At 40.9% G+C, this 18,929-nt stretch overlaps 1 protein-coding gene across 3 annotated transcripts in view; it reads left to right on the top strand.

The window, feature by feature from the left end:
- LOC125891451 (copine-9-like) overlaps positions 1 to 18,929 on the top strand; it is a 130,374-nt gene that overhangs the window by 74,652 nt on the left and 36,793 nt on the right. For all 3 annotated transcript variants that reach the window (XM_049580757.1, XM_049580756.1, XM_049580758.1), the window contains 3 exons: positions 12,869 to 12,932; positions 15,935 to 16,038; positions 18,745 to 18,849. In XM_049580757.1, the coding sequence (XP_049436714.1) occupies positions 12,869 to 12,932; positions 15,935 to 16,038; positions 18,745 to 18,849 (273 nt within the window). The remainder of the gene's footprint in view (positions 1 to 12,868; positions 12,933 to 15,934; positions 16,039 to 18,744; positions 18,850 to 18,929) is intronic.

Raw genomic sequence — 18,929 nt, 5'->3', positions numbered from 1 at the left:
GTGCAGTGTATAAGATATGGCCAGAATTTTAGTGTATGTTATTGGAGCCAATGCAAACAGCATAGAGAAAGTTATCACCAAAACAAACAGCTAATTTCTTTAAGCAAGACTCAAATCGTACTTACAAATCACATCATCACACAAACTGTGTGTGCATTCCAGAACAATATGGGTGCATGACAGCCACGCATCCTAAACAATTAAACTTAATAAGCCTACAAAACACACACACACACACACACACACAGATCACAATGCGCATACAGCCAGCATTAGCAGCATATGCATATTAATGACCATCTTCCCAAATAAACCTTGACTTTCACAACAGCAGCAGCAGTGGCCAGAATAACATCAGTAATGTGGCACGGCAGCCGTTTACTTTAAAAACTCTGATGATAAAAAGTAACTTGACAATGAAATCCTGGAGCTGAAAAGACCTTGGTTTCTCCAAAATAGATGGAGTTCAGGGGTCACTGTATGGGACTCACTATTGTCATGCATACACCATGTCCAATGGGTGGTTAAGGTGGGGTGTGAGGTATATTAAATTAATTTAAGGTAGAGGTGGGAGATACCATACAGGACTAAGTAGTAGTATGTAGGAAAAAAATCTGATCTGATCAATCCAAGGAAGTGCAGTGTCAAATGCAAGCTTCTGAGATCTACGATTGAGATTGGGTAATGTGTTGAGAGGAGGCTCCAATTAACTGTTACACCACTGAATGGCATGCTGGGTACAACTTGCTCTCTGTCACTCTCTACAGTACATTCAAGAGCAGATGAAGAAGGAGAGGCCTGAGATGTTATATTGAAGCAAAGTCAAATATTGCAAGCATCAGCGATGTAACTCTTGGAACGAACGCTTTTGTTCCTTGAAATAGCCTTTTCTCAAATAACTAGCTTTCAGCAAATGACACTAGCACTACTAGGGGATGCAACTACGTCATGCCAGGTATATTTGTCAGCACCCAAGGAAGCACATTGTCAAGTGTGAAGTTGTTTGTATGAGTGGTTCTCGAGGAAGCTGCAAGCAACAATAACAGCGGCCAAGCAATCAGCCCCTTCCGAACAGGCACATTTTGAACAGGCACTGCACTAGCACATATACAGTACATAATAATGTTAATAGTGCAAAGAAATATACATCGAATGGGTGAATACATGTACTGTACTTAGGTCTGTCACAATAATTACATGATCAATCTATGGTACAATATATGGATATGACCTTGGTCATTTTGCTGACCTTGATTTTCCCAATTGCGTTTACATGCGTGTTCATTTACATACAAATGGCACCAACAGGCAGCCAACATGATGCCAACACCAGGGATTTCTTGACCGCAGTAAGACTTGGGCACACCTGGGACTTATTACCTTTTTCCCTTCCATCCCCACAACACATTCTCACTCTGACCTTGTCACATATCGATGTTTGGTCATGGATTTACCAAGTCAAGATAGGACATGCAAGATACCCTGGGTGTGTTGGATGTTGACGTTCTGGGACACTGTGTCAACTTCAGCCTGTTACATGCATTGTCTGTTTTCAAAGTACACTTCTGTTTTCACAGGGAATGCACAGTCTGCATACAGTCTCTTTAAAAATAAATGCACTACATCGGTACAACACCGCAAATTGACATTTTTTTCCTTCAACAACATACGCACATGGTTACATTTAGCCAACACATGCACAACGCACAAAAACAACAGGGCTTGGCTTTATAATCATACTGGAAGTAACAACAGTAAGTAGCAGCCTCCTAGGTGAAAGTCAGTGGTTGTTGGACCCATCCACCAACCCTTCCTCCTGCCCTACACGGACTTCCGCCACCTTAACGTTTGTTGTTGTCCCATCATGTTTCCCCTGACTGGTCCATATCATGCCGATGTGAAAGGATGGCTTTTTTTGTTGGTGTCCCACGCCAGAAGTCACTGACCAAACGTTGGTATTCAACAACTACAGAGTGAGACTGGGCTTAATTGCGCGATTAAAAAAACTTAAAAGATGACACAGTGTAGCCTACTGGTAGCCTGCAGCTGCACTTTTGGAGTGGAACAAGCACAGTCTTAATAGCAGTTAGCTTTACAACCCCTGGCAATGAGCCAAAAAGTCTGTCACATGTAGTTATACCCTCTAACAACTTCATCCTCCACTAACCGCCTGGCTTCCAGGTCGTCCATCCCCGGAAGCCAACTGCAGTGTTCCTGGAGTTTTGCTAAGCTTGTCTATTAGTTGTAAGAGTCATCACTTGTTCTGTTGTTGTTGTTGTTGGCCATTTTGTATTAAGTCTCAAACTAAGTAATTTTTTTGCATATATTACCAGACTTTTTTATTTTAATATCAGAATATTCTTAAGAATTAAAAGCTTATCATCATATCCATCATATAAAATTATCACGAAATGACAATAATATTATTTATTGCATTTCTATGTCAATATATCATCCAACAAAAGTAGCTATTGTGACAGCCCTGCAGGTACTTTATACGTGTATACGTGTCTGTATACAGTGTTTAACAGCATGTAGGATTTCTAAAGACTTTGACAGTGCATGATGATATGTACATGTTAAAAACGGTGTGAACTTTATCTGTAAAAATATAATCTCTAATGGAAGCACGTGGCTGTTTGACTGTCTGACGGACTGGAAGTGTTCATCAGTGTGATGGCCTGAGGGAAGAAAAAAGAATCAGGCTGGTTTGTTTTTAAACTTGGTGAGGAGATTCTGAATGCTGCAAGACATGCATCCACAAGCAAGCTGAGAAAATAATCTCTGACGCTTAATCACTGAAATCACATTCTGCATTGTTTGGTCAGAATGAAAAATTTGCACACTGAGCCTTCCATGTTTGATCATGCCTGAGTCAGAGAGCCCGGCCCGAGCCAGAAAAAATGATTGTTGGGTAGATTCCCAGAAAACAAGAGGCCAATACGCCCATGCATGGCACACTGTGAACTTTTCAAATGATAGCTGAGACCCCAAGGTTAACCAGTGTTCTGTCAAGAGACTGTTCTTTATTTCACTTCATTAATAGCAGATGGCAGCTCAGCCTGTTGTGTTTCCTGTGAGCTGTTTATGAAATAGCTCACAGCTGCCTCACTTTCATGGTATTTTGCATAGGTATTGTGGGAGAGTTATGCAAAAAAAAAAATCCAAAGCAATACACATAAACTAGGTGTTTGCTTTCACATTATTCAAGCTTACAGCAATATAAGCACATCTTGAAAACAGCTCTATCACAAGCCTGAAATGCATCAAATGATGAGAAACAAAACAGTCATAAAATTTTGAATATGTATTAGGGGAACATTATTATTCTGTAGTCAGTGAGCAGTCAAGCCTTGGACAGCTACTCCAGAGTCCAGGCAGTTCTTGTGTCCAGTGGGCTGGCTGGCGGGCGTGCAGTTGGACACACTGTGTAGATAAATTCATAAATAATTCTCTCACTGTAGCTGCCTTTTACAGCTGGCAGGCAGCGTGAGCAAGAGAATCCATCGACTTTCAAACTATACGTCATGGAAGACGAGGTTAGCGTGACCAGCGGACGTTCTTTCTTCCCTCTCTTCCTCTCTCCTCCATGACCTTAAAGAAATTTAACTTACACGGTTACTTCTTTTTCATTTCTCTCTTATCCCTCTGTCAGTCTCTTCATTCCTTCTCTTTCTTTAGTATCAAAGCAAACTAAGTCTGTGTCAGTGGTGCTTTGATGGGGCTGTTATTTTGCATTCTGCTTTATCGTGACACTGAACTGGGACACAGCTGAAATATTCAGGGTCAGTGAACAGCAGCTCTGCCTCCTGGCTTTGCCTCAGGCTCCTCGTTTCCAAAAAGTTGAATTTGGTCACCACTGCGGCACAAGGCGCCAGATGAAAATGAAACAAAATGACTCCTCAAAAAAGCCCAAGAAGTGCAGCTATAAAAGAGAATAATTACTTATAATGAAAACTACAAAAGCCGAGGACTTTCATTCATTCTTACTTTAATAATCATAATATTTAAATCAAGCTGAACTGTATGAGTCGACATTTGGATGGCGTCTTCCGTACCATTGGTTATTGTGTTCAAGTGTGCCGTGTCCATAAACTCGTAAGAAGTATTTACATTTTACACATATACACACATACTTGTGCACTTATGTGTGTTTAAGATGGAAGAGAAGTCTGGATATCAATCCCAAACACACTGTGACCGTGCCATACAATTTGACTTGGCTGTCACTGGAGCTGTCAGCTGTGGAAACAATGGATGTCTCCCAATATATTTTTCGAAATCACAAATGCTTATAGTTTTTCTGTGTGGTTTGAGCTTAAAGAGAAGATTTGGAATTTTGAAGTGGGGTTGTATGAAGTACTTATGCATAGTCAGTGTATTACCTACAGTAGATGACAGTCAGCACGCTCACAGTTTGAAGAAGCAGGCAGAAGTACAAGCACAGAAGCTATGCTTTATTCTGCTGTGGCCACAAAATGGATTTTAGCCAACTAAAGCAATCAGTTTAAGTTTAAGCTATATTTAGATTATTTGCACCACTTCAGACAGCGATTTTCAATGGGGAACTGAATCCATTATTCATCTATGCTCTCATCAAAGCCTCCAGGCTCATGTGACAAAAATAGTAATTTAATCTCCCAGAACATAGGAGTTACTGGTCTGCAGCTGCACTCATCGGTAACTTTGTGTTATTGTTTTTGGGAAAGTGTAAGTAAGTAAGTAAATAATGACGTAAGGCAGTAAGAAAGTAAGTAAATAAGTACAGATGAATTGTTAGTCTTCACAATCCCCCTTTTTTACACACACAGCCAGCATTACGTCTCAGGGCCAGTTTTTATTCCCAGTCTGCCTCTCTTGAGGGCTGGATTCCAAATCACTCTGCAAATCGAGGTAAGTAGTGTGTGTATGCGCTCCCGACAACAACTGGGCATGCTCCTGATGAGTCGCGGATGTTGTCCTGGGGGATCTCCTCCTAGACCTGGATCAGGGCATCAGTGAGCTCCTGGGCCCAGTATTTCAAAGTGATCTGATAGGATTATCCTGGCCGGATTGGATTAAATCCTGATCTGATCTGAAAACTGGGTATTTCAACACAGATCAAGAGGATCCTGATCCTGAGGATCAGGATTCAGTTCTGGTAATCCAATCCTCCCTTTAATCCAGATAAAGGCTGCATTTGGGTATTTCAAAAGTTAAGGCAGAGATCTGGATCAATGTGATACCAAATTTCAGGATTATTTGGATCCCACCTCAGAGGTGGATTTGACAAAGCCTCAGCTCCACTTCTCCTAGATATTGATACTCAAGATGTTCATTGCACTTAATCTAAATTAGTGTTTTAGTTGTAAGTAATTTCAAGCATAGAAAAATATTGTTTGGCCATACTTCCTGAAACTGCTGTAAATAAGAGTAACAAATACAGACCTATTTCTCAACGTCTAGTTTCACCTAACATTGTAACCTGTTTGTACCAAAACATCCAACATATGTTTGTGGTCAGACAAAGGCAAGGAAATGCAGTGCAAAGCAAATTTATTTGTATATTACATTTTCTTTACATCGAGTGCAAGAAACAACACAGGGATTAACATAATAAGCACATGGCAATTCAAACAAAGTACTAAAAAAGCAATTAGAAACAAATGATGTGTGCATTTGCATTTTTCCAATGTTACATCACATGTTTGAGGGGGGAAAAGTAATAGCTCAACTATGTCCTGAAAAAACATTACTGTAAGTCTCAATTTAAATCACATTTAAGCACTTTCAATGTATATTTTCATGCTTCTGATTTAATGAAAATACATTTTACTTAATTCAGATAAGCTTGAAAATGCACCTTTAAAATGCCTGGGAAGTGCTTGACTGTGATTTTATAACATGCAGCAATGTATTTCAGGAAGTGTTTGTGTGTACAAACTGATTATTTTCCTTCATCAAATCAGATGCTATAGTGCTATATGTTTAGTGGGAGCCTTCTACAAAAGGGGATACATGTCCAGGGATTTCCAGCACTCGACCTGTTGTCTTCATTAGCAGTGGCATTGCTGAGTGGTCCATGGGTGTGAGTGTATTCTGAAAGTAGAAGTAGAGTGTGTATGAGCATATCTTTGTCATTGTCAGGAATCCACAATAGTCAGAGAAATTGTTTAAGTAACGGTACAGAAAAGCATATCATCAGCATTACTGTAGCATACCCAAACTCAATCCTCTGACACTTCTGAATGAACCGCATCATTCATAGCCTACTAGTACTGTGTATTTTTCCAATACTGCAGCAGTCTGCTCTGCACACAAAAATAAAAAGGTCTGCTGTGTTGGCAATAACATAACGTTAAACTCGGAACAGGTTGCTGTTTAAAGAGTTGATATATGATGTACTTCTGATTAATTACCTTTTAAATTAAACCGTAGACCGCAAAATACATCAACAAAGCCAGCTACCTCGCTAGCCTGCTAGCTACTTAACATGCAAGTCAATGGAGCCGCGTTAGCTACCGTTAGCATGACCTCGGCTCAATTAGAGATCGGTACGCCCACATTTTAAGTAGGTGACAATTCAAATAGCTGGCTCACATCAGATGGTGGGTGGCCTTTGTATGGCCTTAAAAACGCTACACATTAGACAACGGTATACTTACATTTTGATGCGAAAGCTGTGCTACCAACTGCTCCTTTCGTGAAGTACTCCGCCGTGGAGACAGAGCACAGCGGGTCGTAATCTGAAAGCCACGCCCCCAACGGGGAAACATTTCAGATCCGGGGGCGGAGTCGTGAGATTTGGAAATCCGTATCCAGACAGATTGGGATCAAAGTGATCCACCCTGCCAATGTTTTGAAATACCCAGATAAAGTCAGCAGGATCACCTTGATCCCTGACTGAGAAAAGGAGGATTTCATTATCTGGATTATTCTGATCCGGATTACAAGTTTTGAAATACTGGGCCCTGGACAGTCTGTGTTGGTACTTGGTGTCAGGTGCACCGATACATAATGTTTCATAGGTGCATTTGGATTTAGGTCAGGGGAACAAGGGGATGGTCAATGGCATCATTGTCTTTATCATGCAGAAACTGCCTACACACTCTGGCCACATGAGGCCGGGCATTGTCCTGCACCAGGAGGAACCCAGGGCCCTCTGCACCAGTGTAAAGCCGGACAGTCTCTCTGAGGATTTCATCCCGGTACCTAACAGCAGTCAAGGTACCATTGGCTATGACATGGAGGTCTGTGTGACCCTCCAAGGATATGCCTCCCCACACCATCACTGACCCACCCCCAAACCAGCCATGCTGGATGATGATACAGGCAGCTTAACATTCACCACTGCGTCTCCAGACTCTTTCACACCTGTCATATGTGCCCAGACTGAACCTGCTCTCATCTGTGAAGAGAACAGGGTGACAATAGTGGACCTGCCAATTCTGGTGTTCTCTGGCGAATGTCAGTCAAGCAGCACGGTGCTGGGCTGTGTGCACAGGTCCCAGAGGATGTTGGGCCCTCATGCCACCCTCAGGGAGACAGTTTGGTCAGAAACATGCACAGAAATGTCCACAAGGGCTGGACTACCTGTGCAACCTGATTAGGCTGCAGGTACCGCCTCATGCTACCAGTAGTGACAAGGACACTAGCAGAAGACAAAACTAGAGAAGAATCAGTCAGGAAAGATAAGGAGAGCGCAACTGTCTGTGGCCACCACGTGTAAAACCACTCCCTTTTTGGGGGTTGTCTTGCTTTTGCCTCTCCATTGCACCTGTTGTCACTTTCATTTGCACCTAAGTACAGTAGATGAGACTGACATCACTTGTGCTTCCTATATGGACAGATTGATATCCCTGATGTTTACCTGACATGTTATACTGTGACCATTCTTTTCATCCTTATGTGTCATTTCTTCTTCTTCTCTCTGTCTCTGTCTCTCTCTCTCTCTCTCTCTCTCTCTCTCTCTCTCTCTCTCTCTCTCATCCCCCATGCTTCCCCTCCTCCTTTCTTCAACCTCATCTTTCTTTTCAGCAAAGTTTGATGAAGCAGCAGCCAAGCTTGGCCCTTTTGTGACTCAATTGTCACAGAGTTACCCCTCATTTTTCTTTTCTCATTCTCAATCTGTTCCTCTGTTCCTCTTTTCCTTTTCACTCAGTCTACTCTGCAGATATCCACTCTGGTTTTTTTTGTCCAATTTCTCCCTCTTTTGTGATGGTTCAGTGAATTGTTCCTTCACCGCAGTTAGTTCAGTCTCAAGTCTTCAAATTTATTGTAAGTTTAAATGGGAGTGAAACAAAAGAAAAGGAAAAACAGACTTTAGCTACAAGCTTTGACCTCTAATACATTGTAGAAAAGAAAGGACTCAGGGTGTGATGGTTTTTTTTTTTTTACAAATCAAATACCAACTGCTACCCTGAAAAACATTCAGGCTTTAACATATTCCTCTATTAGATCCCTAATTTTACTTGAGATTATATCCTGTTGATGATTAAAACTAACTGCTTTCCTTTGTCTTTCACTCAGCCTCTAATAGAGGTCAAACTCAGCTTGAATCACTTGAATAAATATTTGATTGCTTTAATTGTTTCCTTAATGTGTCATTTAAAGTACCCTGTGGAGTTTTTCACCTTTTCACGTCATTATAAAGATTTTGTAGTGTTTTGTTTGTTTCTCCTGCACAAGGACGCACAAGCACACACACTAGCACACAGACGAAACAAACACATTCCTGCTGAAGGTTTAATGCAACAGGCCTTTCACAGCAGACATTCTACCTTGTCTAATTAGGAGAACACAGATGTTACTGATGACATTAACAATGGCTCTGTATAATGCAAGCATCGTAATAAGCCCAACAGAGTGGGTCAATTTCCACTGACTTCCAAAACAACTTATATGACAAACAGTCATAGTTTTAACACATCTCATGGTCGTGAATCATTGTTCTGCTCCAAAATTGCATGGCTGGGTTTAGGAAGACATCATGGTTTGGTTTTAAATAAGTACTTTTGTGGCTATTGTAACCTGATGTATATCATGAGACACAAGTCAAATACAAAACATCACATATGTCACTAGCATAGCATGCTACACACACTGGCATACTTGGCGATGTTGTTGTTAAAAAACATTAACCTCAACTTTGGCAGGTGAAAACAAGTCTCCTGGGTGACAGTCCTGTGTTTGTTTGACCACCACCACTCTCTCCCTTTAGGTGCTTCTGTGATATTTGTACAACATTATGTGGGCTTTGTCGCTTTTTATGCTACCTCATGCCACTTTCTCCTCTATGCCTCTAAAAATTACTTCAGCCTCTACAGGGCGCCACCTTACAATAAAGGAAGTATGTGTCATAATAAGCTGCTTGCACAGTCAACCTATGCGGTAATTTTTTTCAGCGAGAGCCCGTTGAGTAACCCATGACACTGTTTTTTTACAGATTTACAATCTTGACCTAAAAAATCAAAATTGAAACAGCAGAAATCTGAAAAACAAAAACTTAAACATTGCTGTTATAAAAATTATGATCACGCTGTGTATGTATGCTGTGTACCGGTCAGTAAGATACTGTTACTTAAACACCACAACGTCAGCAGATTCCTCAGCTCTGTATCTGTAAGGAAGGACAGGGAGGCTCGGATCGGAGACAAGTCAACGACAGGCCATTTTGGATGGCCAGACAGACAGGGTATTGTTCCATCAGAGGGACCAAAGATGATTGTGACGTTATCTACAAGTGTGTACTTGATAGAAACATCCGAGCTTCCCTGCCCACTTGTGCTGTATATTAGCTGATAGCAAATGCTCCTCCAGCGAGCCTTTTTCTCTGTAACCTCACCTTGTGTGTTGCACTGTGAAACGCTCCTTCTTGTACAAGAAAATAAAACTTTGTTAAACTTTGATACTTCGGCTCCGATCTCTGTTGCTTTAAAAGTCATTATGAAGAAATTCTTTTGACAATTGCATTTTTTTTGTTTTCCTCTTGGCTAAGGTAGAAAAGCTGGTGAATCAATAAAAACAAGGTGCAACTAAGGTCAGTGAAAACAGGCAAAGTGAAGTAATAGTGACTCATATGAAGCATGTGACTAAAACACCACTTAAGAGACAAAAAAGGCTATAAAACATCAGATCTGTGTGGAGTAATGAGACTGCAAATTCCTCGAATGAACATGAAGCAGACATGAATGTGATGTTTCCAACACAATTCCCACATGATTTCCATTTGTTTGCGGTTCGACTGACTCTTTTGATTACAACATGTTCTTCATCTGCCGTGGTTTAATGGCACCCAAGTGGGGAATTACCACCACCACTAACTCTTTATGTTGATGTGCCCAACCCCAAATATTCCCATAAGAGCAGAGGATGGAAGCGTGCATTAATTCTTTTCTTTCATCAGATTTTCTGGAAATGTGTTCACCATTTGCACTAAATTTGAATAGAAACTGGCTCGTGGGCCTGAATGCAAAATACCAGGAACCTGGAACTAAAGCTGTTAAATGGAATTCAACTATCATTATTTTTTTTATTATCATTATTATTCACACCTGTGCTTTTTCTGCAGTGACATGTCAAATGTCTCCTGTGAAAAACATCTATTCCACTGATTGATAGTGGGTGGCTGTAATGTGCCAAGAAATCTGGGAGCATTCCAGGAAAGACAGAGAAGAAGAAAAACCTCCAGTTAGCACATAGGGATGCAGACAGTGCAGGATTTCTAAGAGTAAAGTGGCTTTTTTAAAGATTTTATGAAGAAGAAAATGCATTTGACATTTTCGGCTTGAAGGACACACACTATCTGATGAGAAATAATTGCAAACTTAACTTTGCTTAAAAATATATACATATTTTTGCAACTTTTGATCAAAACAAGAAAAAAAACCAATCTTCATCTTCTTTCAAAAGTGTGTGTGTGTGTGTGTGTGTGTGTGTGGGTGTGTGGGTGGGTGGGTGGGTGCACTTGTATTCATGGTATACCAAGACATTTTTATGATAACACACCTTCAGTATCAGGACACTTGGAAAAATGAGGACATTTTTGATGTCCTCATTTTTGCACAAAGAAGACAAAGACTGATTTTATAGTTTTTCTCTACAGCGTTCTACACCCTCCCAACATGCTCCCAGACCAAAAATCTCCAATGTCCTGAAACATCACAATTTTATGAAAACAGCGTGTAAAGTGTGTTTAGCGTTTTTGCTCATTTTCGGTTACGCCAACTAGTGGCCAGTTTTGGAACTTAACACACTTTAACACACTTTCAGTGACGTCACTTTGCACGTCCTCATATGTCACTTTGTTCAGACAAACTAACACATTTGAAGCAGGTTTTATCATTACTGCAAAACACAAATTCCATATAATTAGAGTCAAATAAAAACATTCTCAATTTGTGTGTGTGTGTGTGTGTGTGTGTGTGTGTGTGTGTGTGTGTGTGCATGTGTGCATGTGTGCATGTGCGCATGTTCAATTCATTGTACTCAGAAATTTTAAAGCTACAGTCCACGGCAAACAGAAGTTGCTTGCTGTCGTCAGTGTTGCTCCTTTACCATCTATGCCAGTCAGAAACTATCAAATCAAATAAATAAAGGCCCATCTGTGGGAGCAGATCAGCCAGATGTTGTGCTTTTATTACTGTACGTGCAGTGTGGCGACTTCCTTGCTAGATTTAGCGATTATTCACACCCTCCTAACGACTTTATTTCTAAAAAGCCACTAGCTACAAATTTTGTGATGACTCAGACCATCAGGGAAAAAGCAAGAAATATATTTAAATATATTATATTGTACTGTGTTGGTATTGTTACCAACACTGTGTATGCATGGTTAGCTTGTTGTTAGCTGTGTGGCCAGTTCTCTGTAAAAGTAGCGTTAGGATAGCTGCCTAGCAAATGTTAATGTCAAGATATTGTTGTCAAATAAACAAAACCCACACACAGAAGGTCAGTTAAAAAGTACTAGGAGCACCTTTTTGATATGATGCGCTGGTCAAAGTGCTCCTCAGTGCCCTGCCCCCGCTTTTCTGCCAAAGAAAAACACTATGGAAACACTAATATTACTGAATCCATCTACTGACTTTATGACTCTTGCTGCCATGGTGGCCGCTGTGCACCATGTATTTGCTTTAAAATCATTACTTTATGTACTAAATATCCTATTTCAGTCAGCACACTCCCTGTCTCAGCTTTTGGTTTGATATTGTGGACTGGAGGAATAAATCGTTAAGGGTGGTGCCCCTCCATTGTTATCACCTCTGAGGGCCCCTAAGCAAGGCACTTCAGCTCCAACTGCTCCAGTAGAGCTCCTCAGTGGCCAAATTAGATTGTTGTAATGGGTAGCTGCCAGCATTTGTACTCGGAGCAATTACCCTGGTAAAAAGTGACTTATTAAATAACTATTGCTTTACAAGCTGATATTATGGCAGGTGAGATATTTAATTCTTATTTTATGGCAGCAGTTTAAGGAGCATACACTAAAATCACTTTGAATACACTGTGTTAGTGTATATAACAGACCCTATATGTGCTTTGGAGGGTGTGTCCAAAATGTGCTAACAGCAGGAACCTGAATTGAATTGGTGTGCCTTTTTCTTACAGTTAAATGTGAATGTTTAGTAAAAAAAAAAAAAGAATGCTTAGAATTAAATTGACACTTAGTCAAAAAGGCCCCAATTTTCATAAAAGTAAGTGCAGAACTACAAATGTGAGCTCTTTATTTCATAAATATGACAATCTGCATGTCTGGCTGTCACCTATCACAATAACTGCGTCAGCCTGAAGCCATGAATGACATCTGCTTTTCAACTGTATTATTTATGTCGTGCAACACAATTACCCTCTTTCTCAATCTTTCTCAATCTTTCCCTCTGTCTCTCTCTCTCAGTGGGATTCCAGGGAAGAAGTGTGGAGTCATTATCTTTACTGCAGAGGAGCTCAGTAACTGCAGGGTCAGTACACACACACACACACACGCACACAACCTAAGTGTTGCTGGCATATTTTCTTATCGCCTGCATTCTGTCTTTGCCCCGATACTGTTGTTGTAATACCTTGCAATCCTTTCCACCCCAACACATAAACACCTCCACACACAGCCATGCACGAATACACAGAAAATATTTAATGAGGGGCCAATCTTTCAAAAATCATAATGATGAAATATAACAAATTAAACCAGTAAATAACCCTCCCCTAAACACACACATGCACACACCCCCAAGTTAATTGTATTCAGTGTTCAGCGCTGATAAATGCTCGATGCTGTGTTACCCAGACTCTCTAAATATGTGTAAAATTAACTGTCAAGATGGTTTCCTGCTATAAAATAAGTGATTTTTCTCCTCCAATTTTGCCATTCCCCAGCCACGATAATATATTACTACCAACCAGGCAGTCAGATACTAACACAGTTTCCCTCTGTGTGTGTGTGTGTGTGTGTGTGTGTGTGTGTGTGTGTGTGTGTGTGTGTGTGGTGTGTGTGTGCTCGCTCCAGAGACCATTATGTGAACAGGCTTCTCCTAGTTGTGTTTACCATCGTTACTCTAGGAGGTTTTACTCTTGACAAGATCCAAATGCTCTTCGGAACTTATGATAAGTGTGTGTGTGTGTGTGTGTGTGTGTGTGTGTGTGTGTGTGTGCGTGTGTGTATGTATGGACTGATAACCCCTATCTGCCAATGACAGACTTAGGTTTGACATGTTGTCATCCTACTGGAGGCAATGACTAAAGGGCCTCATTAAGAGCAATCTACTGCGTCCATCCATCCATCCGTCTATCCGTCCGTCCATCCATCCATCCATCCATCCATCTATAGCCCAGTTGCCAGAAGAAAATGTCAGCATTGTCATCTCTGCCAACCGCAGATACATTTACTTTGTACATTTCATACTTTCCATATCAACGTTTCTACAGTGACATAGTTTATGAGCTGACTTTGTCACCTGGAAGTGGAGGGGATGGTGGATGGCATGACAACCAGGCTAGACTCCTGCCAAGCTGCAGACCCCTGCAGGCTACTGTTTGAAACCACCAAACAACAGAACCCATTTTCTTGGCTTTAAAGCCATTACACCTCTTTAGCAGCTTTATAGCCACCAGACATTGGTGGTTTTTTTTAGATTGCTGAGACATTGCTGACATTCCAGCAGGGACTGTGCCCTCTACAGTATTTAATAATGTACAAATGTAATCTATCTGTGGTTTGCAGAGATGTGCAGTGCCAGCATCCAGCCATTCATCCATTCATCCATTCATCTATCCATCCACATCCCAGTCACCAGACAAACGTTTTGGCATTCTACATTTCTGCAAACCACAGATACGTTTCATTTGTACGTTTCATACTTATCATATCAATGTGTCTACACTCACCGGCCACTTTATTAGGTACACCTGTTCAACTGCTTGTTAATGCAAACACCTAATCAACCAATAACGTAGTACCAACTCAATGCATTTAGGCATATAGACATGGTTAAGACAACCTGCTGAAGTTCAAACTGAGCGTCAGAATGGGGAAGAAAGGTGATTTAAGTGACTTTGAATGTGGCATGGATGTTTAAATGAGTATTTCAGAAACTGCTGATCTACTGGGATTTTCACACACAACCATCTCTAGGGTTTACAGAGGATGGTCTGAAGAAGAAAAAACACCCAGTGAGCAGCAGTTCTCTGGGTGAAAATGCCTTGTTGATGCCAGAGGTCAGAGGAGAATGACCAGAGTGGTTCAAGATGATAGAAAGGCAACAGGAACTCAAATAACCACTTGTTATAACCAAGGTATGCAGAAGACCATCTCTGAACCAACAACATGTTTGCCTGGTCTGATGAGTCTTGATTTCTGCTGCGACATTCAGATGGTGGGGTTAGAATATTATGTAAACAACATGAAAGCATGGATCCATCCTGCCTTGTATCAACGGTTCAGGCTGGTGGTGGTGATATAATTGGCCACTTTGGACCCCTTAGCACCAACTGAGCATCATTTAAACACCACAGCCTACCTGAGTTTTGTTGCTGACTGTGTCCATCCCTTTATGACCACAGTGCACCCATCTTCTGATGGCTACTTCCAACAGGATAACGCACCATGTCACAAAGCTCAGATCATCTCAAACTGGTTTCTTGAACATGACAATGAGTTCACTGTACTCCAATGGCCTCCACAGTCACCAGATCTCTATCCAATAGAGCACCTTTGGGATGTGGTGGAACGGGTGATTTGCATCACAGATGTGCAGCCGACAAATCTGCAGCAACCGTGTGATTCTATCATGTCAATATGGACCAAAACAGGAATATTTCCTTGTTGACTCTATGCCACGGAGAATTAAGGCAGTTCTGAAGGCAGGAGGAAGTCCAACCCAGTACTGGCAAGGTGTACCTAATAAAGTGGCCAGTGAGTGTAAAGTAACGTAGTATATGAGCTGACTTTGATATCAGGTGTCTTTTACCACGACAATGCTGGGTATCCATCCATCAACCCTCTCATGGCCATCTCACCACAGAAGCCAGAATAACATCGTTTCTCATTAACTGCAGTAACTATCCATTTATATGTATGAAGCCATTCCCTCTCTGACTATATTTCAAACAGCACATAATAAAATCACAATCTCCCACCAGTAAACTCTGCAATTTAAAAGAAACGCTGGATTGCAATCACTGTAATCTATGTATGCATTGCTTATCAAGTCGTTCCGACCGTTGGTGTTTGGGATCCTGATCCACATTTGCGTTGCCAATATGCACGAGCTTTTACACTGCCAATTACTTTGCATTCAGAGGGATGCTCAGTTCCACGATTGTTGTGGCCATGTCCTGTGAAAACCTAGTGCCTCCATCGCCAAGAAATGAGTTCCCCGAGAAAACAAATTGCTGACTTAGAAATGAAATTGCATCAGAATGACTGTATTGATGTTCAGCTAAAACTGCTCATCTTCTCTCACAGGATATTGCTACCATGCAGTTGTGTGCCAACAAGCTGGACAAAAAAGACTTCTTTGGCAAATCCGACCCCTTCTTGGTTTTCTACAGGAGTAATGAGGACGGAACGTGAGTTTGAGCATTTTACCACCCACTTTAATTCCCAGGAGATGATAGCAATATGTAAAACATTTCATGGATGGCTTGTAGGATGTAAACAAATACAAATAAATGATTCAGATATAAATAGATAATGTGCTCTGAACAGACATGAACAGAGTCAATGCTCCACAGTTGTTACATCAGACATTGAAGCCTGAATTAAGGGCAGTCTTAAAGGCAAATGCAAAATGGGAGAGCCTTTGACATTTTTGGGAAAAAAATCTGTTTTTTCAGGCACTTCAAACCACCATCCGATCCTCCTGCCATTGTTTATACACTCTCCAGTTTTAGGATTTGATTTGCGATGTGGCCAAATGTGAGTCTGATAATGGTTTCTTATTGTTAAAGTCTCTCATTTACCATCACTTACTTTTTTATCTTTTAAAGGAGAGGTTCAAATACAAATCATGCATTTAAATCTAAAGCGTGTTTTTCTATCTGACGTTTAGATCCCAAAAGGAAATTCCAAGCTGCAACCTTAAAATGTACCATCTAACAATGCCATTTGTCCCTGAAAACTTTATGTCCAAATGTAACAAAGAACAGTGCATCATGACCACCAAGGAGGTCATGTTTTTCATCAGGGTTGTTTGTTTGCTGGTTTGTTTTTCAGTTAGGTTTGTTTGTTCATTTGTCAGCAGGATTATGGAACAACAATTGGCTTGGTCGAAGGATGTAGTGTGGGCCTAGGGAGAAGCCATTAAATTCTGGAGTGGATCAGAACAAGACAGATACACATGTTTTTGTTTGTTTTTTCACTTTTGTCAACATAGCACAATAGGGCATTTGGCCTTGGTGGAGGTCTGCGCTCTCCAAGTGCCCTTCTAGTTTATTTTAAGATTTGAATCGTATGAGGATGGCTGTTGCTACAAGCCATTTCAGGCACTCATTCCAAAGTGGGTAAAATGCAGCATGAAGGTACTGTATAAAATAATAGATTTAGCCACTGTGACGTCTCCCATTGGTTTATGGACTCCTGTTTGGCCGTTGCTCTCTTGGATTTTTGAAGCCAGAAGTGACCATATTTAGACAAGAGGGTGGAGCTAGTGCTCACGCTAGCTGTTAGCTCGGTTAGCACAGTGCAGCTACATTAACTGTGATAATGCCAATCTTAATTTTTTGCCAGCAAAAACAGGCTTGAATCCTTAAAATCAAATGTACTTTCAGGGAAAAACTAAACATATGACTCCTTAGGGGTCTTTCAGTTCAACCAAACACTGGACAAGACATGGATTAGCTGACTATAACAATACAATGTCATTTAAATGAATTGAAAACACACTGAAATAGCGACAGCTATGGCTGCAACTTTACTCTGTGAATCTGGGGTTACGCTATGGATACATTACCAGTGCTGTCCCTGTGATAGTGATTTGTCAATGGACAGCACCCACCTGTCACTCAAAATTCCCACAACTTTAAATATGCTTAATTTTAAGCCTTAATCATATTTAAATGGGTGAGTTATATAAAAACTAATCCCCACATACAGTGGTCATGAACTGGAAAATTAGCAATAGGGACCAAAACCATTTTTTGTACCGGGCTGTAAACATGTTATTTCTGATGTAAAGTTAGACATTTTAACATGGGGGTCTATGGAGACTGACTTTTTTTTTTTTTTTTTTTGAGCCAGCCCCCAGTGGCCATTTAAGAAACTGCAGTTTTTGGCACTTCCACAATGGCTTCATTTTTTCAGCCCCAAAGCAGGGGCAACGTAGTAGTGGGACTGATTACACAGTGCCCCAATGGGAGGGGGGGTCCTCGAAAAACCTGCAATGAAACGTGTGTTTGCAATTTTTTTTATTCTTAAGGACTTTGTGATACAGCTAAATTAAAACTTGCTGAATACGTCAACTGAAAGACTGAACTTTTCTATAAAAAACAACTGAAGCTCTCTGAGGGCCCCTCTCAACCCGCAAAAGGTGCAAAATGGTTTAGTCTGCCCCTGCACTAGGATTTGTGTCTGAATACAGTTAACGCTGAGTGAATGGCTGTTTCTGATTAACTTTGTAGAAACAAAATTCAAAATCTGCGTGAAAGAAACATGGATCAAGACAGGAAAGGTGGGGGGCCACAGAGAAAGGTTATGCATAGGACCACAAAATCTGATGCTACGCCCTTGCTTGGAGGTTGCTTCTTTGGTACAGCTGGTCAAAGCACTGCAGATTGGTAATACTCAGTGGAAAGCAGCTGCTCCAGTAACTTTATATGTGAGTGTAAAGTTGGTTGTTGCCTAAGTCTCTAAACAGTATATTGCACAAAGAAAAGAAGCGTACTCGGAGGTGAAAACCACATGTGTTTATACAGACAATATCAACTTTCACATCTAGTTTTCACTTGATTTCTATACAAATCAACTTTTTTGTATGATCAGTCATACCCCACCAACTCCTGAGGCTTATCTCAACCTTAAAGATTATTACCTCTTTCCACTGTTTTGCCTTGGAGAGATTTTCGTAGCAATTTTCAAAAACTCAATCTGCAATTCTGCCATGTCCCCCAGATATACTTAAACAGATATAAAAAGAACACAACAACCTGCAAAAGCATTTTGTGGCGTTGCAGAGGAAGCTGCTGATAAGTGATGTGGGATTATTTTCACAGGTACAATGTGAGCAATATGACTGTGCTCTCTCTTTAGTGGCCATGTGTCTGTTATTTTACTGGCAGGTTTACCATCTGCCACAAGACAGAGGTGATCAAGAACACACTGAACCCGGTGTGGCAGTCCTTCACCATCCCTGTTAGAGCTCTCTGCAACGGTGACTACGACAGGTCAGAAAATGCTTTTCACAACTCTATTTAGTGTCATTGTGAGATATTTATGTTCTGTTTAGAAGCAACATGTATGAAAC

The sequence above is a fragment of the Epinephelus fuscoguttatus genome, linkage group LG7, assembly GCF_011397635.1.
Source record: "Epinephelus fuscoguttatus linkage group LG7, E.fuscoguttatus.final_Chr_v1".
Lineage (NCBI taxonomy): Eukaryota > Metazoa > Chordata > Actinopteri > Perciformes > Serranidae > Epinephelus > Epinephelus fuscoguttatus.
This window is presented reverse-complemented; position numbering and strand designations above follow the sequence as displayed.